This window comes from Pseudopodoces humilis, chromosome 30 (assembly GCF_049639895.1).
Source record: "Pseudopodoces humilis isolate 2021_Gansu_Grassland_sample_001 chromosome 30, ASM4963989v1, whole genome shotgun sequence".
Lineage (NCBI taxonomy): Eukaryota > Metazoa > Chordata > Aves > Passeriformes > Paridae > Pseudopodoces > Pseudopodoces humilis.
The window spans coordinates 3380476-3400459 of record NC_142229.1 but is presented as its reverse complement, the minus strand read 5'-3'; the positions used below and the strand labels follow the sequence as shown (position 1 = coordinate 3400459).

General features: G+C 57.3%; 1 protein-coding gene across 11 annotated transcripts in view; it reads left to right on the top strand.

Moving 5' to 3' along the window:
* The window catches only part of ANK1 (ankyrin 1), a 55355-nt gene extending 35590 nt beyond the window's left edge, over positions 1 to 19765 (top strand). For 7 of the 11 annotated variants that reach the window (XM_088068284.1, XM_088068286.1, XM_088068285.1 and 4 more), the window contains 32 exons: positions 107 to 205; positions 395 to 592; positions 764 to 862; positions 946 to 1044; positions 2155 to 2352; positions 2563 to 2661; positions 3055 to 3153; positions 3331 to 3429; positions 3518 to 3610; positions 3775 to 3847; positions 4257 to 4280; positions 5180 to 5282; positions 5559 to 5706; positions 5917 to 6014; positions 6103 to 6327; positions 6721 to 6875; positions 7050 to 7261; positions 7389 to 7593; positions 7763 to 7859; positions 8217 to 8445; positions 8628 to 8753; positions 8834 to 8953; positions 9163 to 9247; positions 9494 to 9568; positions 10040 to 10171; positions 10366 to 10512; positions 12110 to 12662; positions 13362 to 13620; positions 14869 to 14952; positions 15204 to 15371; positions 15678 to 15799; positions 17587 to 19765. In XM_088068284.1, the coding sequence (XP_087924410.1) occupies positions 107 to 205; positions 395 to 592; positions 764 to 862; positions 946 to 1044; positions 2155 to 2352; positions 2563 to 2661; positions 3055 to 3153; positions 3331 to 3429; positions 3518 to 3610; positions 3775 to 3847; positions 4257 to 4280; positions 5180 to 5282; positions 5559 to 5706; positions 5917 to 6014; positions 6103 to 6327; positions 6721 to 6875; positions 7050 to 7261; positions 7389 to 7593; positions 7763 to 7859; positions 8217 to 8445; positions 8628 to 8753; positions 8834 to 8953; positions 9163 to 9247; positions 9494 to 9568; positions 10040 to 10171; positions 10366 to 10512; positions 12110 to 12662; positions 13362 to 13620; positions 14869 to 14952; positions 15204 to 15371; positions 15678 to 15776 (4500 nt within the window). In that variant the 3' untranslated portion in view covers positions 15777 to 15799; positions 17587 to 19765. The other 4 variants (XM_088068281.1, XM_088068283.1, XM_088068288.1 and 1 more) reach the window with 4 other exon arrangements.
* Positions 19766 to 19984: the final 219 nt, after the last annotated feature.

The window sequence follows — 19984 nt, the reverse complement described above, 5'->3', positions numbered from 1 at the left end:
AGTAGGGGATGCAGGAACTGCTCTCCGCTCTTCAGAGCAGAGGAATGACTGTAGGAAAGCATTTTCCCTCCTTTAGCCTTACTACTTTATCCTGTCTTTGGTGCAGAAAGTAGAGACTCCTCTACACATGGCAGCCCGAGCTGGGCACACAGATGTGGCCAAGTACCTGCTGCAGAACAAAGCCAAAGCCAATGCTAAGGCCAAGGTAGGTATACAGGACATGTGTGGTAATCAGCTCTGGAAACAGCTGGTGCTGGTTTCTTTGCTGTCACATGCCCAGAGCACAGCCTAGCAGGGGCTGTGCAACAGTGGGAGCAGGGCTGGGACTCCTTTGGCATTGCAAGACGGGGACTGGTCCAGGTCTGCCCAAACAGCTTCTCTGCCACCCTCACAGGATGACCAGACTCCTCTGCACTGTGCTGCACGCATTGGCCACACTGGCATGGTCAAACTCCTTTTGGAGAACAACGCTAACCCCAACCTGGCCACCACAGCAGGGCACACACCCCTGCACATCACTGCCAGAGAGGGGCACATGGACACAGCCCTGGCCCTGCTGGAGAAGGGAGCCTCTCAGACCTGCATGACCAAGGTAGGCTGCTGAGTCCACTGCTGTGGAAGGCGATGCCCAGCTGGGGCAAGGCTGGGCAGGCTGGTGGCACAGTGTCCCTGTCACAGGAGGGGCAGCTTCCTCCTGTGTTGCAGCAGGCGCCAGCACTCTCTTCATCTCTGCCACTCTATGATGGGCTGCCTTTCTCCTCAGAAAGGATTTACCCCTCTCCACGTTGCAGCCAAGTATGGAAAGGTGGATGTGGCAGAGTTGCTGTTGGCACATGATGCTCACCCCAATGCATCAGGGAAGGTGAATGTTGCTTCTGTGGGGGGAGAGGTCTGCTATGGGGAGAGGCTCTGTCTCACCTGTCTGTACTGTCTCCCCCACTGCAGAATGGCCTGACTCCACTGCATGTGGCTGTGCACCACAACAACTTGGAGATTGTCAAACTGCTGCTTCCCAAGGGGAGCTCCCCACACAACTCAGCCTGGGTAAGTCTGAGCTGGGCTTCCCTAGGGACGTGGGGATGCGGTGTGTGTCCAGTGCCTGCCAGTTTGGGGCCAGCACTGCCCCTCAGCCCTGGCACTCAGGGAATGTCTAAGTGACTGATCACCACCAGCCTTTCTCCATGTCTGCTGCTCATGCCTGCCTGTCCTCACACCACTTGGAGCAGGCAGGGTAGCAGGCAGTGGTCCTGTTCCAGCAGACAGGCTGTGTCAGGGATGGTCCCTGCTAGCAGCATGGTGGTTGCTGCGTGGGGAATGTGTTTCCATGGCAAGTCCTGCAGAGCAGCGCTGCGGTCTGGCAGTTTGGGAAACCACAGGCGAATGTTTGCATGCAGCTATGAAGCAGTGAGTCAGAAAACCCACAAGCTTGTGAGAGTCACCCGGCTCTCCCTGAGCATGGGGAGCATCTCCCCACAGAGCACACCAGCAGGCGCCTTGCTTCCCGTGTTGTTTGCAAAAGCTGCATCTTCAAAACAGCCAAGTGGCTGGTGGTGCCAGCCCTCCCCATCTGGCACTTTCCTCTCCCCTGTGCAGGCTGCCGGCAGACATGCTGGGCAGGCATCGGGAGCAGCCGGTACCAGCGCCAGCCCCCGCTGCTCTGCGTCACCGACAGCCTGCACGTCAGCCCGGGCAGCGGGTGTCTGCCAGCTGGTCGGCTCCTGCAGCGTGGCAGCAGAGGCAGGACTCAAGGCCCTGCAGTCTCTGCCTGAATACTAATGCTGTGTATTGGGAGTTCAGCTCCACACCTCAGCCAGGCACATTCCAGGAGGTGTGCTGTCTGCCCCAGCTTTTTGTAGCTCCCAGAGGCTGCATACTGCTGCAGAAATTCATGTGTAGAAAACTTCAGGATAGCCCATATCAGTCGAACCTGAAGTGGATGGTCTTTGACACCCCCGTGCTGACTTGGCTGAAAGAGTCGATTTGGCATCAGAGTCAGGGCTGGTCGCTGTCAGAGAGATACTATGGGGGGCATCCCTGCGCTCTGGAGGCAGCTAGGAAGGGCAGACCTGGTCTGCAAGAGGCAGGGTGGCACCTCCCGTCCCTTCTGGTCTGCTTGGCAGAGCTGAGCACTGCAATGAGCCTCTCTCCCTGCAGAATGGGTACACCCCCCTTCACATCGCTGCCAAGCAGAACCAGATGGAAGTGGCCAGCAGCCTGCTGCAGTATGGGGCTTCTGCAAATGCTGAGTCTATGCAGGGAGTCACTCCCCTCCACCTGGCTTCCCAGGAGGGCCATGCAGACATGGTGGCACTGCTTTTCTCCAAACAAGCCAACGGCAACCTAGGCAACAAGGTAAGTTGTCCCAGCGCATCCTGCCAGGCTGGAGACAAACTTGCCAGCAGAGAGCAGCATCTGGGTGGTCGTCCAGACCCCTGTGCCTCCCTGTGTTTGGGTAGCAGTACACTGTGTCAGTCAGTTTGTCAGGTTGGAGACCTGACAGTCTCTGCTGCTGGACCTGCAGTGATGGCAGTGCCACTGTGCTGAGACCTCTTTTCTTTGCAGAGTGGCCTGACTCCTCTCCACCTTGCAGCCCAAGAGGGGCATGTGCTAGTTGCTGATGTTCTAGTGAAACATGGAGTCACAGTGGATGCAATGACCAGGGTAAAGTAGTAGATTGACCACGGCTTTGGTGAAACACATGGGGGTACTACCTCTAGGCCTGCTCAGGAAAGAGCATTTCTTTTCTTTCTCTTTATGCAAGAGACTCCCTTCTAACAGGCATCCTTACCATTTTGTCTGTGTCCTGGGGACTCTTTCTCCTCTTCCCCCCACCTCTCTGGAGGTGTGATTCTTACCTGTTTCTATAGCTCACCTCTGTACCCACAGGCACAGCGTGGTTTGAAACCCTCTGCTTTGGTCTTGGGCTTTTGGGAAGCCCCCACATGTATGCCTCATCCTTCATGCGTGAGGGCTTGCCTGTGGCATGAGCATATCCAAGCCAGAAGGGCAGTAAGCAGTGGTGAGGGCAGACTGAGACCTGATCTTGTCTTTCAGATGGGCTATACCCCGCTGCATGTGGCCAGCCATTATGGGAACATCAAGCTGGTGAAGTTCTTGCTGCAACACCAAGCGGATGTCAATGCCAAGACTAAGGTACAGAGGTGTCCTGTGCTCCAAGGACCCTTCTGCCCTGGGCAACATCATGCAGGTTGATGGGGAAGTGGAGCTCCTCATGCTCCAGGCACAAAGCATCATGTGTGAGGCCTGGGGGCATTTTTGGGGCAGCAGACTTCCAGAACTGATTGCAGCATCCTCTGTCCTCCCCTGCAGCTGGGCTACACCCCCCTGCACCAAGCAGCACAGCAGGGCCACACAGATGTGGTAACACTGCTGCTGAAGCATGGCGCATCTCCCAACGAGATCAGCACGGTGAGTACAACGCTTCCCTGCACCTCTCTACTCAGCTGCCTGAGCTGCCCCATGGCTGCTGCTGACCCAGTCTTCCCTCTGTGCACAGAATGGCACCACTCCCCTGGCCATTGCAAAGCGGCTTGGCTACATTTCTGTCACAGATGTGCTCAAGATTGTCACAGAGGAAACCGACATCCCGGTGAGCCCCTGGTACTAGGACCAGGATGCTGTGAAAGAGGGCTGGGACTGGGAACAGCCAGGGACAGGTCTGCAGCTGGGTGCCTAGCCTAGGTGCAAGGAGGGGGCTGCAGATAGCTGTGCAGAAAAATGCTGGCTTCCTTTGACTCTGCTCTGCTCCCACAGTCAGTTGGCGACAAGCACCGCATGAGCTTCCCAGAGACCGTAGATGAGATTCTGGATGTATCAGAGGATGAAGGTGAGGGGTGGGAGTTGGGTCACACCATCTCAGAGATCTGCCAGCTGGGTCAGTGTGACAAGCAGCAGTCATGGGGATGACACTAGTGTTCCTGCTGGAACAGGGACACCCCCAGTGTGGGGGAGCTCTGTGGGCCCTGCTGTGGTCTTGCAGAGAGGATGAGGGAAGCCCACCAGACTCCTGAGGTGGCACCTCCTGGCTTGGGTGTTTCCCGGCACTATGCAAGAGGGATATGTCTGGACATCTCCATGATCCCATGCCCCAAGGACTGTGCAGAGAGCCCTTGGGCATGCAGAGCCCCCACTGTGCCTTGCTCTGCTGGAGGGTACCAGCTCCCAGCCCAGCTGCAGCTGGTTTGCTCCTGCACCCTCCCACCAGTACCTCACTTTTGCCTCTTCTTACTTTGCAGGCACTGCTCATGTCACAGTAATGGGTATGAAATGTGTCCCCCTGTCCCAGCTCAATGGCCCATTTCACCCCATGGCCACTAACCACTACCATACCACCACACACCATATCCATCTGCTGAGCCTTGCTGCTGATCTGGTGCTCTCCAGTGACAACCCTGCCATCCTACCCTGCCAATCCATGCCCATGCTGCTTGCTTTGGTGTGACTGCATGAATAGGCATCCTCCCACTCAGGAGGACCCTGACTCCCTTGTCAGACCCAGGACCTGTCCATAGCATATGGAAGAACCTGTAACTGTGACAAACACTGGTGTCCCTCCGCAATTGCCCCCTGTCCAGAGCAGGGATTAACCTGAGAGATCAAGGGTCTCTTTGCTGCTGTGGTCCCCTCCCCATTTCTGGGGCACTCTGTCTGCTTTGGGAGGTGCTGGACACCCTCCCACAGGGGACTGGCCAGAGCCAAATTCTGATGAGCTAGTTAGCAAGTATTAATGGGACCAGTGGTAGCATTAGCAGAGCTCTGTGCCTCCAGTAGGGCGTAGTGTTAGGGCAGCCTCCTGCACCCCAAGTTGTGCCTATGTCCCTGACCCAGACACTGAAGTTTAAGGTGTCCTTTGAAGTCTCTGCACTGTGTTTGGTGCTGTGAGAAAGAGGTTAGTGAACAGCCAGATTTCCCAATGGCTCCCAGAGCTCCTGTCCCACTGGCCTGCTGCATGGGCCTTGCCCTGCCAGAAGACCCATTCTGGCAGACAGCAAAGCCCCCTCTGTGTCTGGCTGAGACCCAGGGGACAAGTGAGTGTCTCAAGCAGTGGGCAGGTATGGGCCCTGGCTCCAGCCCTGGGGAGGGGTAGGGGCAAGGGCTGGATATCCCTGTGTTCCCTTGTCTGTCTGCCTCTGCTTGCTGAGCCAGCTCTTGGTTTCAGAGGAAGAGCTGATTGCACCAAAACCCAAGACACCTGATTTCGGAGACCAGGAAGGCAAAAGGGAGAGACTGGAGTTCATGACCACAGCAATACTGGAGCAAACGTAAGAGATGCTGTATGGTGGGGAGGGAACAGGTACAGGGCACAGGACCAGCCTTGTGCTGGGCTGGGCTTCCTGCATAAGACTCCAGGCAAGGAACAGATCACTGAACCCTCACTGGTTGGCATGGCAGGGAAAGCTAGTCAATGCTGTTTCTGCACCAAGACATGGGACTGCTATTTAGTTTGCTTTTGTCTAGTGGTTCCAGGACTCTGTGGGGATGGGTAGAGGCTGAGGGACCCTCCCATTTCTGTGGCTGTCACTACCCTCTCCTGCCAGGGTGGAGTCTCCAGCTGTCCTGCAGGTCCCCTGCATCCCACCTGAAACTGTAGTGACCAGAGCTGAGGAGACTGAGCAGGTAGGACCTGTGGAGACAGAAGCTGAGCAAGTCAGCCTGCTGCATGCACCCTCGGTGTCCCCACAGGAGGTGAGCATGAGATACAGCCTGCCATGGCCTCCCCCAGGCATTCCCTGCTGGGGCAGTTCCCCCATCACCACGTAGCTCAAGTGTGTGATGGGTAATGGGCATTGACCCGGTGATACAGGACTGTCCAGCGAGGATTGTATAAGGGTGGGCAGGCTCAACACCCCCAGATAGGACCCTTTGTCCACAGGTTCTCTTCCCTGCCTTACACAGCCCTCCAAAGAGTTCGACGAGGACTCCCTGATCCCCAGCAGCCCTGCCACTGAGACCTCGGATAACATCAGCCCGGTGGCCAGCCCTGTGCACACAGGGTGAGTGCCCAGCCTGTGCAGCACACGCATGCTCTGTTCATCAGCTGGCTGCAAGGTGCCCACATGCTCACACCTCTGTCCACTCCAGGTTCCTGGTAAGCTTCATGGTGGATGCTCGTGGTGGCTCCATGCGGGGCAGCCGGCACCATGGTCTGCGTGTGGTCATCCCGCCCCGTGCCTGTGCTGCACCGACCCGCATCACCTGCCGCCTGGTGAAGCCCCAAAAGCTACCTGCACCCCCACCACTGGCTGAGGAGGAGGGTCTGAGCAGTCGGATCATTGCTCTGGGGCCTGCTGGTGCCCAATTCCTCAGGTGAGCACAGCTGGGAAAAGAGCAGATTGGGCTGCCCACACCAGGGTCATCCCTCAGGACTGGGAACAGATCTGGGCTCATCTAGAGGGCTTTGCCATCCAGGGCAAGACCTCTGCCTATCTCTGCTTCTTGAGGTTGGCAGAGGAGAGATCCTACCTCTTGCTGGGCATGACAAGTTTATGGCATGGGTCATTCAAGAGTAACAGAACAGTGGCAGAAAAGCCCTGAGCAGCCCTGTCCCACCACATGCAGAATCCTCTTTCCCAGAGCGAGGGAGATCATCAGTCCTTCCCCCAGCAGCTGCACAGCATGGGCAGGCACTCTGCCCAGGGCCATCCTGCTGCCTTGCACGTCCTTGTGGCAGCTTGTGTGGCCTTCCTCTGCTGTCTGCAGCCCTGTCATTGTGGAGATTCCACACTTTGCCTCATATGGACGTGGAGACCGTGAGCTGGTAGTGCTGCGCAGTGAGAACGGCTCTGTCTGGAAGGAGCACCGCAACCGCTATGAGGAGAGCTACATGGACCAGCTGCTCAATGGCATGGACGAGGGTGAGCGTGCCAGGAGGGCAGGGGCTCCACACCTCACAGCTTCCTGCAGGCAGGGCTGTGGTGGCCCGCGTGGTGGAATGGGGCTGAGGGGGTTGGTCAGCGTAGCACGGAGGAGTGTTGAGTGTCAGACACAGGCTTGGTGGATGAGCGCTGATGGCTGTGCTGCCCTCGCAGAGCTGGAGAGCCAGGAGGAGCTGGATAAGAAGAGGGTCTGCCGCATCATCACCACCGACTTCCCTCTCTACTTCGTGGTCATGTCCCGGATTTGCCAGGACTGTGATATGATTGGCCCTGAAGGAGGGTGTTTGAAAAGCACACTGGTGCCCATGGTACAGGCCACCTTCCCAGACACTGCTGTCACCAAAAGAGTGAGGCTGGCCCTGCAGGTGAGCCTCAGAGAGCCAGGCCTGGGGCCTAGACATACTTCTGCAGTCAGGGGCGGGCAGCAAGCCCAGGCTGTGTCCCAGCCTGGGGAAAAGCCATCCCTGATTCCCATCCTTGTACTACCCACAGGCACAGCCTGTGCCTGATGAGTTGGTGACTAAGCTGCTGGGGAACCAAGCGACCTTCAGCCCCATTGTCACAGTGGAGCCACGACGGAGGAAGTTCCACCGCCCCATTGGCCTCCGTATCCCACTGCCACCATCCTGGAAGGACAATCCCCGAGACAGTGGTGAGGGTGACACCACCAGCCTACGTCTGCTCTGCAGTGTGATTGGTGAGACTACAAGCGTGCTCTCCACGGGGATGGGCTGGGCTGCCTCAGGGGGATGCAGCTCCAGGGAGCTCAGTAAAGGGTGCAGCTGTGGAGAAAGCAAATGCCTGGGGGATGCAGACCCTGGGCTTATGGAAAGAGACAGTATGATCACCCTTGCTTTCTGCTGCAGGAGGGACAGCCCAAGCCCAGTGGGAAGACATAACAGGCACCACAAAGCTGGTCTATGAAAATGAGTGTGCTAACTTTACCACCAATGTGTCTGCCAGGTGAGTCCTGGGCAAACGTGTCCATCTCAGGATATCTAGTACTCCTTGGGCCTTACTACAGCCTTTGCTGGGAAAAGCCCCTTACTGCTGTGCTGCCCTATTCCTACATGCAGGGTGGTTTCCTCTAGCCTTAAGACCCCCATGTTGCCTGAGCACACTCCAGGAACCCTCATGACAGCTGGGTGTACAGAAGGAAGGGGGCCATTATCTGTACTTGGCTGGGTCCCCATCACAGATGGGGCTACACCTGTGTCCAGAACTCTTGGGGCTTCCTCTGCAGTCCAGTTGGCTGTTGAGGGGGGCAGGGGGCAGCTCTCTGCCACCACCCAGCAGCACCCCAACCCAGATCTCCTGCAGGTTCTGGCTGGCCGACTGCCCACGCACAGCTGAGGCTGTGCACTTTGCCACCATGCTGTACAAGGAGCTGACAGCCGTGCCCTACATGGCCAAATTTGTGGTGTTTGCCAAGATGAACGATGCGCGAGAAGGCCGGCTGCGCTGCTACTGCATGACTGATGACAAGGTTGACAAGACTTTAGAGCAGCATGAGAACTTCACTGAGGTGGCCCGCAGCAGGGACATTGAGGTTTGTCCCCAGCAGCATGTGTGGAGGGCAGCAGGGAGAGGGATAACAAAGTGAGGGGAGACTGATGCAAGTGGAAGGGCCTGGCCCTGGCATGGCTAGGAGAGTCAGGGCTACCTGCCCTATCCAGGAGCAGGATAAGCAGCTCTACACTGGGTCTGAGTATATTTTCTGCTCCTGGGCAGGTGGTGGAGGGAATGCCTTTGCATGTCGAACTCTCAGGGAACCTGGTGCCTGTCAAGAAGGCTGCTCAGCCCCGCACCTTCCTCTTCCAGTCCTTCCGGGAGAATCGTCTTGTCATCCCCATCAAGGTAATGTCAGGGTACAGGACCGGGCAAGCAGTCAGGGCCCTTCCTTGTGCCAAGCCACCTAACTGGGCTCTGGCACTCAGGTCCGGGACAGCAGCCGGGAAGCCAGTGGCTCCCTGTCTTTCTTGCGCAAGGCCATGAAATACGAAGACCTCCAGCATGTGCTCTGCCACCTGAACATCAGCATACCACCCTGCACCAAGGTCAGTCTTTGGCGCTGTGGTAGGGGGCAGTGAGGGCACATCCCCTCCCCAAGTGCAGGGGACAGCCCTTGCTGTTAGCTTTCTTCTTCACCTGCTCCATTTGACCACGTCATGCCACTCTGGAGCTGAAGGAGAAGCAATCATGTCAGTGCAGAGCAGCTGCCCTCTTTCCAAGCTGTTGACCCCTTGTTTTGTCACCACTTTTACAGGGCAGTGGCAGTGATGAGCGAAGGAGGACACTGACGCCATTGTCTCTGCGGGAGCGATACAGCATTCTAAGTGAGACCAGTTTTGGTATGCAGCCTGCTGGGACCATTCCAGCCCACTCACTACCTGCACTTGGGGTTCTCAAGCCAGTGGGAAGGCTGGGATGGTCCTGTCACAGTTCCACAGACAGCAACTTCCCTTTCCCTGAAGGGCGCCCTGCAGGGCGGTGCTGTGCCTATGGGTCTGTGTGACCCCCAGAACCAGCACCCCATTCCCCTCACCACTCTGGTGCAGGGCCCTGTGCAGCTGGGCTGACTCCCTCTTCTCCTCCAGGCTCTCTGAGCAGCACAGACAAGGCAGACCAGAAGATGGTTGACATAGCAGAACAGCTGGGTCTCAGCTGGGCCGGTGAGTCCACACCTGACAGTTCTGAGGATGCACAACACTCCTTGCAAAGCTGACACTTAGGGAGGCTAGAACCTCCCTGTGCTGCCAGGTGTAGAGACTGCTTTGTGCTGTACCCCTGCTGTGAGCATTCCAGGGCACTGAAATGAACTTTTCCATGGCTGTGCACATATCCACACACAAGGGTACCAGGCTAGGGCTTTGTTATGAGCTGTACATATTGCTGCTGTTGGTTGCAGCCACACAATCCAATGGCAGACCCTACACTTCTTAGCATGAGACCCTATTGTGCTAGTCACAGCCAACCTGAGCAGGAGGGCTTCAGCCCCTGCCCCATCCCAGCTCCTGCATGTTCTGCTGTGCAGTTACATATAACAGAGGGTTTCTGCACTGGTCCTGGCTGAGCACTTCACAACGTCCCTAGCCTTGTGATGGGCACCAGAGGATATGATACTGATGTGGTGTTTTCCCCAGAGCTGGCACGTGAGCTACAGTTTGGGGTGGATGACATCAACAGGATACGTGTGGAGAACCCCAACTCCCTTCTGGAGCAGAGCATAGCCTTACTCAACCTCTGGGCCAGCCGCGAGGGCAAGAATGTCAAGAGTGAGTAGTTGTGGTGCCCTTTTACAGACACAGAGGTGGCAGAGCAGAGCAGTGTGTGCATCTTCAAGGATCACTGGCTGGCTTTACAGTGGTGGTTCATGCATATCTGCCTTCCCTGCCCACCTGGAGGGTGTCTGGGGCATGGCTATGTCTTCCCAAGTGACTAGTTTGCTGGCACCATCTTCCCCTTGCAGTTGAGAACCTGTACACGGCACTGAGAAACATTGACCGCAGCGAGATTGTCAACATGCTGGAGGGCTCAGGTCGGCTGAGCCGCAGCCTGAAGGGAAGCTGGCGCTACACGGACAGAGACTACTCCCTCTCACCATCCCAGATGAATGGTGAGCCCAGCTTCTGGCAGGGAATGCAGGAGGGCCCTTGAGACCACAGTCTGTGCAGAGACTGGGGCTGGTGTCTTGCCTGACCAGGTTGCACCCACTGAGAACTGAGTGGGCACATTGCTGACAGATGTGGCCTCTTCACTGGGGCTTATGTTGCAGAAAGCTTGGCTCTGCCATCCTGCTTTCTCAGAAACTCTCCAGGTGTTTCTTATCTCAGTGTGCCAGTGAGAGGTGCCTCTGGCTATGCAAGCTGATCAGCGGCCAGGGAGCTCACTGAGTCCTGGCTGTACAGCTGTGGTGGTGTGCCTGGATGTGGGAACACAGCCAGAGTCAGCTGTGGCATACGCTGCTGGAGCCGGCACACCAGAAAGGGGCAGGGCTTTGTGCTGCTACAGCCCTGCACGGTGGCTCTGCCCCTGCAGCACTGGCTCATCGCTCTCTCCCTCTCTGTCTCTCCCCTTGTTCTGTTTTCTCTAACATGCCACCTAGTGCTGCCAGGTGCGGGCACTCCTGTGGGTCACTTCTTTTCACCTGTCTCCTCTGAGCTCATCCTGGCCTCTCCTCTCATCTTCCACTGCCTGTCTCCACTGTCTCCACCTCAGCTAAGCCCTCTGGGAGCCGCATCCTGCTCCAGCGACTGCATGTCATCAGGGACTACCCCTCTTACAGCTGTCATGCTTGCAGGCAGCCATCCCAGGCCTTCTTCTCCTGCACAGTTCCTTCCCTTGCTGGCACTGCACTGCATGCCCCTGGCCAGGCACCTGGGTGTCCATGTGTGAGGTGCCCTTTCTGTGCCAGGGGTGCCAGCTGTACCCTGTTCCTTGGCTGTGGTTGCCATTCCCTGGCTGCCAGGGGAGCAGAACAGGTTCACTGCTGATATCCAGGGGTGAAAAAATGGCTCAAAGCTGAAAAAGGCTGAGCAAAGCCACCTGCATGGGTGGGAGTGCCTGGCTTGGTTGTAATTCATATAGATACGCCTGAGCTGTGCACATCCTGGGCGATGAGATATAACAGTGGCTTGTAGCCCTGGAGACGCTAACAGGGTTGTAAGGCCCTGACTGCCTTCTGCAGGGCCTTGGGGTGCATGGCATGTTCCAGGGCCATCCTTCTCTGCTCATGGTACTTCCAACCTGCTCCTCTGGGCTGTGGACAGTGTTTGGCTTTGAGAGTTGGTGCCTGTCAGACTCGGCTACTTGAACTCCAGGCTAACTGCCAGCCAGCTGATGCTGGATGGGGGCTGTGGGCAGGGACCAGGGGTCTGATGGAGCAAGGTAGCAAAGAGGGCGCTATGTCCTTCAGTGTGGATGGAGCATCGTGTGAACACCAGCCCAGTCCTCCTCACAGGGAGGAGGCAGCCCCAGGACCTGCCCAGAGCAGCCCCAGGACTTGAAGGGAGGCATGGCAGCATTTGCAGGGACCATGTGAAAGCAGCCGCTGCTGTGAGCACAGCCCTGCTCAGCCTGGGCACAGGGCTGTGGCATGACCTTTGCTGTCCTTGGGGCAGTCATCCTCCCAGAAGCTGTTTCCCTTTTGTCCTACTGTGCTTGTGCGTGTGTGAGATGGCTGCTGGACATGATGCCTCTGTCTGCCCATATAGGTTACGCTTCACTGCAGGACGAGCTGCTGTCCCCTGCCTCCCTGCATTACACACTGCCATCCCCGCTGCGTGCCGACCAGTACTGGAATGAGGTGGCCATCATGGATGCTATCCCCATGGCTGCCACTGAGCAGGATGCCCTGATGGAGATGTCCGACATGCAGGTGTGGTCCTCAGGGCTCACCCCCTCGCTGGTGACTGCTGAGGACTCCTCTCTGGAGTGCAGCAAGGCTGAGGACTCGGATGCCACAAGCGAAGGCCGGTTCCCAGGGCAACTTCTAGCAGATGCTCATGGCCCAGACCACATGGGCTCTATGGACCTGGTTGAGGATGACACAGTGGACTCAGATGCCATGAATGGCCTGATTGACCTTCTAGAGCAGGAGGAGGGGCAGAGGCCAGAGGGAAAGATGCCATCTGGTGATCATCAACCAGGGACTGGGGAGCAGGACCCGGAGAGTGAAGTCTCTTTTGTTTCAGTTCAGCAGAAGGTGCAAGCCAGGATCATGACATCACCCTCCTTTAGCCATGCTGTGGAGAAGAGTGCAGACAGGTACTACAGCCTGGGGCACCAGGGTGACCATGGTAGGGGAGCACAACTGCTTTGCCAGCTACTGCCCTGTGCTCACCAGCTGCAATAATCTCCCTGCTTTGCTTGCTTCCCTGCTGGCCTCCCACTCTGGAGCCCAGGCATCTGCAGTACATAGAACAATGGTTGGGCCGAGTGTCTCACACTTTTCTGGCAATGCTCTGGAGGGCAGAACATTGCAGAACACCTGGGAAGGACCCTAGTCAGCCAGGCCCTGCATGTAGGTTGTACTTACCAGAGCTAACCCTAACCTGGGCTGCCTGCTCCCTTCCCAGTGGCAGGAACCCATGAGGTCCCTGGCAGCACCCAGAAATGCTCCACAGCATTAGATCACATTAGAGCTAGACCACACTAGACCATGAGAGCACAGCACACTCTTGCCTAAGACTCTGGCAGCCAAACCGTGAGGCTGTGGGATGGGCAGGGAGCATAGCATAGAGGTGGCCTGTGCCTTTTTGTGCATCTGTGTATTTTGTGCTGCTTCTGCCAGATGCCCAGCAGTGCCGTGAGCTGGGGAGTGGAGCCAGCGCCTCTGGGGTGCAGGCTGCACCGGTGTGCCTGCCGGAGCTCGGCTGGTGCTCAGGGTGCAGCACTCCATGCAAAGCTGACTGCCTCTCTCTTTCTGTCTCTCTCTCCCTATCCCTGTCCCTCTCTGGTGCCCAGGCTGAGGGACTGGAATGCAGAAGGCTCCTTTATCTCCTGCCTACAGGACCTGACAGCGGGCTCCTGGCAGGAGGGAGTCACCCAAAAGCTGCTCCCAACGCACACCACAGCCTCCGGGGCACAGGGCCAGGAGCAAGAGCAGGTCCTGATGCCAGCCATGGAGCTGATGCGGATCAGCTCTACAGAGGACAGCGACCGGCAGCCTCAGCACCCCACAGGCGGCTGGCAGGAGGAGGCCGACAGCCGCTTCTTTGGGCAGGTGAGGGTGGGAGCAGGGGACTCAGCCCTGCAGGAAGTGGTGGCCTCTTCTGGAGCCTGCTGCAAGGCCAGTCAGGCAGACCAGGTGCTAGCTCCTCAACTCTTCTGTACTTCCTGCCCCTTGGGGTGCCTCTCAGCCCAGAATAGCCTGCAGTGCTTGATACCTGAGCTCTTGCTCTCCATTTATAACCCAGTCACCCTCCCAGACTTGTTCTTTATTGAGTATCTGCCCTGGCTGCCAGCCCAACAGCCTGCTGGAGCCAGAAATAGAGCTGGTCTAGGGGCCAGGCTGGGTGGTGGGCTTGATGCCACGGTCACACAGAGCCAGCAGGTACAAGGTGAGGGCAAGCACCTTCCCCCAGCCAGGGCACGCACAGCCATCCCGGCAGCACGGCCGTGCTTGGAGGTGGCTGTTCAGCTCCACCGCGTGTGTTACCTGAGTCACACGTGATTCCAATGACACCCCAAAGCCCTGGCTTTTGCCCAGGACTTCGTTTGTCCTGTAATGGAAGACTGCACACTGCCCTCCCACCGTAGTCAGGAGGACAGGCTGTTGGGCAAGCTGACAGAGCAGAGGGACAGAGCTGTCCTGCTTCCAGCCGGGCCGGGGCAGTCCTGGGCACATGACCTCGAGCGAAGCTGTGACTGCGAAGGACGCCCAGCTGCCCGCTCCCTTCTCGCCGCCCACAGCCAGCAGAGCTGCGGCAGCCGAGCTTACAGCAGCTCCCGCAGAGCCGGGGCACTGCGCGGGCAGGCTCACAGCCGCAGGCCAGCACCCGGCCCTCAGCATGGCTGAGTTCTGACAGCGGGCTCAGAGCCGCGGCACACGCGCGGCTGTGCGGCCGGAGGCACGATGTGGGCTTTCCTGGCCCAGCTGCTGATCGCTCTGGTGCTTCTGGCCTTCTTCCTGGTCAGCTGCCAGAACGTCATGCACATCGTCAGGGGCTCTGTCCGCTTCCTGCTCAAACACGCCCATCGTGAGCTGGACAAGGAGCTCGGGGAGAGCCCGGGGCTGGCGGATGACGAGGAGGCTCTCTCCGCCAGAGTCGTCCGCCGGCGCGTCCTCCTGAAGGTAACGAGCGGGGCAGCTGAGAGAGCAGCCCTAGAGCCGGTGCAGAGGAAAGCAGTGAAGGGTCAGGGCAGGGTGGGAGACAGAGGCTGTGGGGTGCATGTCAGGTGCATTTTTCTACCTGCGAAACAACTTCCCTCGTTTCCCTCGCATGCCCTGATCTCCCTTCCGTTCCTGCAGGGGAATGAAGCCCTTCATCTCCCTGGAGAGCAGGTGACTGAGGAGCAGTTCACAGATGATCAAGGCAATATCATCACCAAGAAGGTGAGTGATCAGCGGCAAGATATGGGCAAAGGGCATGCCGCAGCCTTTCCCTTCTCCCCTCCACCCCGTTAGCATGAGGCCCATGTAGGGCATTCGTGCCCCGCTGTCTTCGGTTACAGTCACGGCACTTCTCCAGCTCATGGGACACACAGAGGCTGCACACCACGTGCAGTTTAGGACCAGACTGGGTGAGGAGGGAGTCACGGTGCCCTGGGGCTAGTTGTGATGCCCAGCTGTGTGGGTCTCCACAGATTATCCGGAAGGTGGTGCGTCATCTGGGCCCTGGTGTCATGGATGACAGGCAGGAACAGGAGGAGCTGATTCTGGAGGGCTCCCTACAGGAGCCCCAAGACCTGGAGGCTGAGGATGATCACTTCATGAAGTACTCCATCTTGCATCAGGATGGTCTGGGTGCCAAGGTACAGTGTGGCTCTTAACTGTACGTTGCAGGCAGCCTGCCTGGGGCGTCACCCATGACTCTCAGGAGTTCTGCAGGACTCTCAGGCTCTGGGACAATGTCACACTCTGTCCTTTCTTCTGCCCTGTACTCCTCTCCTGTTTCCCCTCTAAGACTTCCAGGGGCAAATACTGCCCACTTCACCAGTCTTCTTGCTTGGTGTTTTCTGCCTGCCAACTGACTCTACCTTTCCCTCTCCTGTCCTCTTCTCTGTGTCTGTCTGTTCACCTGGGTGATGTCCTGCTTCCTGCCCCTGCGGCTTCCTCAGGAGGAGGTGCGAGTGCGTGTCCCGAAACCAGAGGTCTCTGGGGGCAGGATGGGGGCTCAGATAGTGAAACGAGCCAGCCTGAAAAGGGGGAAGCAGTGACCCCTCAAATGGCCTCTTTTGAGGTAACCCTATCCTTGCTCTTCCTTCTGTCCTGGTTCTCCATATTGCTGCCTGCACTGAGCTGCTGGTCATGCATATTCTCCTGGGGAACGTGTGGCGGGGCTGCTCCCAGCTCTTGGCTTGCAGAGAGGGTTTGCTGTGCTGCAGCAAAAGACTGGGGGTAGGCAGCAGTGTGCCTCTAATGATAACCTGCTCCTGGGTGCTATGGGCACAGGGTGCCCTGGTCTGCAGTGATGCTCCAGCCAGCTGTGTGCACAGCACCCCACTGCAGCCACAGTGCCAAGGGCTGCTGCTGCAGTGACAGCACCCTGGGTGCTCGGGGTGACCGTCCCCAGTGACAGGGTCACCGAGTTGTTACTCCTGGTTATGCTGGGCTACAGGCAGAGGGGTGGTCTTTGTACAAAGCCAGTCCAGGGACTCGATTGTGTTTGTATAGGGTCTGAGCAGAAGTACCCCCTTCATACATGAGCAGTAACTGTGCAGCCTTGTGGCAGATGAGACCAGCCCTTGGAGTTGGTGCCTTGGTATCCCCCTTCCCAAGGGGCACAGCTGGGCACTGGCAGAGCTGTGGGTCAGATGAAGCACGTCCCGGTTCTGTGGGGCCATGGCCTACTGCCTCTGCTCACTGTTCTGGGAGATGCAGCTACTGCCTCTGCCAGCCATGTAGAGGAAAGCATTGAGGTTGCTGAAGCCAGAATGGGGGCAGACCTTGGCAGGGTGCTGCTGGGGAATGTCAGGGCAGTAGGGATGCAGGAGTGGTGGGTGCAGGAATATGACACTTGTAGGGGCTGACGACATGGCACCCGCCTTTGACCTAGGACATTTCTTACATTGATCTCCACTGAGCTCAGAATGACCCCTTAAGTCTTGTGCATTTCCTGATCTCCCTGCCTTCCCTAGAGTGGGAATGGGACTAGACCAGGTTGAAGGCAAGGTGCTTGGCACAGCACGCTTGAGCCTAGCTGCATAATTTTTCTCTGCACACTCATTGCTGGGCTGACAGTGCAGTGCTGGGGGAAGGTGTTGCATATGTACTCCCCAGCTGTCCAGCACTACCTCCTACTGGTAGGAGGCTGCCAAACAAGGGCAGTTGGTCCTCTGATCTCTGCTGTACGTGCATGACTTGCTCTGTCCTCCCTTTCCCTTCTCTCTCCTCTCTGTCAGTGAGCTCTCTGTGGGTGTATGAAAGTCAAGAGGCTTATGCTTGTGGGCAAGTTCATGCAGACTGTCTCCCTCTGCCTGCCCCACTCCCCAGACAGTCCTTGGCTCTGCTTCTCTCTGGGGCACTGCTCCTGTTGCTTTGCCTTTGCAGTTTTCCATTGTGTGAAAGTGGCCCAGGGTGTGCACTGGGGAAGATTTTCATCACTGCTGGGAGAGTGGGGTGCAGTCAGTCACCCTAGCTGAGGTGGGGGGGGGGGGAGGGGGCTCAAGGCTGGCCTCCTCCATTCCAGAACCTAGAGCAGCGCTCCCAGCTCCTTCCCAGTGCCATGTTGCAGTTGGTGCAGCTCAGCCACTGCTTGCTGCTCTCTGCAGATGGGGCAGCACCATCTGTACCATCAATGTCATTGCTCCTAGTTCCAGGCCTGCCACTTAGTGGTGCTCTGTCACAGTCTCTCTGACACCCCTCAAAACTTGTATTATGGTTGCTTGGCAGCATGGGTGCATGTGGGACAAGCACAGTGTACAGAAGGGACTTGCCAGCCATGTACCTGGCTGCCCCCAACATTTATCCTGGATGTACCACCAAGAATGCCTGGTAACTCCTCTGTCTCTCTCTCTGTCTCTCTAGGATCACACCTCAACACCAAACCACTGAACTTCACACACGTTCTGACACATACCTGGGAAGAGAAGAGAAGAAAGGAGAGGAGAGCAGAGAGTGGAGGGGAGCAGGGCTGGCTGTACATGTTTCTATAAGCTAATGGCATGATTTCTGTATGAGACATACTTACCGTCCTATCCGCATGACTGACTGACTGCAAGACGCATGAGCTACAGTACTTAAAACTGACGAGGGGCCTCTATCCCTGCCCCGCTGCTGCCAGGAGCCCAGAGACAGCACCACACACCAGGGGTATGCTCTCAGCTCCTTTGGAAGGCAAGAGCTGGAGTAGAAGGAAATGAGATGGAGATTGCACATCTGTGTGATTGTGTGTGTAGATGCATCCCCAAGTCTGTGCTCCAGCTTTAAGAGGAAAGCTGGGACAGCATGGTGCTGCTCACCACAGAAGAAGAGGTGCTTGCCCCCCTGCAAATGCCTGTGCTGCCTCTGCTGGACTTGCTTCTCGTCCCTCCCTGTGAGTGTTGGGCTTTGGGGATGGCAGCAGTGGCCAGAGGGTGCAAGGGGAGGCTGCAGGGAGCACAGCTGCCCTGGGCAGAGGGACTGGTGCAGGGCTGCCCTTCCTCTCCCCAGCACGTGCAAAGTCTCCCACCAGGGCAGAGCTCTGGGCTGAGCACTGAGCTCCTTGCTTATGTTGAAAGTGTAAACTGTACAGCAATCAGCCTTGTGTATATGAACCAATAAATACTATGCAAACCCCTAGGGACACTCTAGCAGTATGTACAAAGCACTAACAGCTCTGCTCTCAAATACCTCTTCAGGCTGCAGGATGGGCAAAGCCTTTGGAATATGTGAGCAGCTCTGGTGAATGGAGCAGGAAGGCTATAGGAGTGGGAGGGCAGCAGCCCATCCCTGTCCTGTGCCACTCTGCCTGAGCCTGGCCCCTTCCTGGCCTGAAGAGGGGGGGCTAGAGGTGCAGTCCCATGGTCTAGCCCCAGTTTGTGTTGGATCCATCTGGATTGAAGCTGTAGGCCTGTGCTGAGGTTCTTGGAGCCCAGGGAGGATGTGCAGTGAGAGAGCAGGGGGTGCTTGTGCCACACATGGGGTTGTGCCTAGCTCTACTCAGCACAATATCTGCTCAGGAGATGAGCGAGGAGCTAGCAATAGCCAACAGCCGTGCAATACGCACCCCAGGCAAGGGCTTTGCAGGGACCCTGGCCTCCCTGCGAGGGGGGTTATAGCCCTGCATACTGACCCTCTCGGGACCAATCCCAGAGACATGGGGTCTGCTGCCCTGGGGGCTGGGGCAGCCTCAGGCCGGCTGCTCTAGCAGGAGAGCAGCACAGGGCAGAGCGCTCAGAGTCTGGGCAGTAGGTTGAATCTATTGTAATACCTGACCCCAGGAGCGCAGGGTGCAGGTAGTGGCACTTGGTCACAGGTCCCTGACCCTGTCCTTTAACCAAACTGATACAGGGACCTGGCCTTTGTAGCACAGTGATGTGGGGACGCCCTGCTCTTTCTCCTGGAAGTGGCCATGAACCTGCTTTGCTGAGTCCGAGTTTGTTCTCCGTGGCCAGGTGCAGAACAAGTGCACCTCCAGCTTCAGGCCACGTGGCCTTGGCAGGGCAGCCCTCCCTTTCAGTGGGTACACATCTGCTGGGAGAGCCCCTAGCTGCCCTGCAGCCAAGAAGCCTCGCTCCAGCAAAGCGACTGACCCAGATTAGCCTTGGAGAGCAAAGCAGTCCCCTCCCCACCCCAAAGTTGAGCCATATAGGCACAGACTCTTCATCCGTCACCCTTGCTGCGTACAATAACCTCCCTAGACCCACTGCAACAGCTGACTCCGTAGCATCACCCTAGAGTTGTGTGTGGGTCCAGTGCTTTGGCCTTGTGTATGCCGTAGGGAATGTGCTGTCTGCAACCGTGCCAGGCACCTGCAGTGACATTGCTTTGCGCTCAGATTGCTTGTAGGGCTGGTAGGGGGAGGCTGCACCCAACATTGAGCCTAGAGAATGCTGCAGTCTGCACACTAGAAGCTTTTTAGAAGTTTTAAAAATTACTTTTATTTTCTTTTTTTAATTGTTATGGAAACAAGCCTTTTGGATCTCCCTGTCTTAGGCCCTGATGTATAGATCATTTCCCTGTACACCAGCTAACAGACTATGAATTAATAAATAAATCAACACAGTGTCTCGTCTCTGTTTTTCCAAAGATGAGGAAGATGGAGACCCCCGGGGCCGGGTCCCCTCTTGCCGGGAGGGCGGGGGCGGCCGTGGGAGTGGCGGCTTCCTGTGTTCTGCCATTCCCGGGGGAGTTGAAGGGAGCAGGAACGTGCGCACCCTCTCCCGGGAGGTACGGGAGGGTGCGGCGGCCTCTCCCGGCTTGGGCGAGGGGGAAGCGTCCGTAC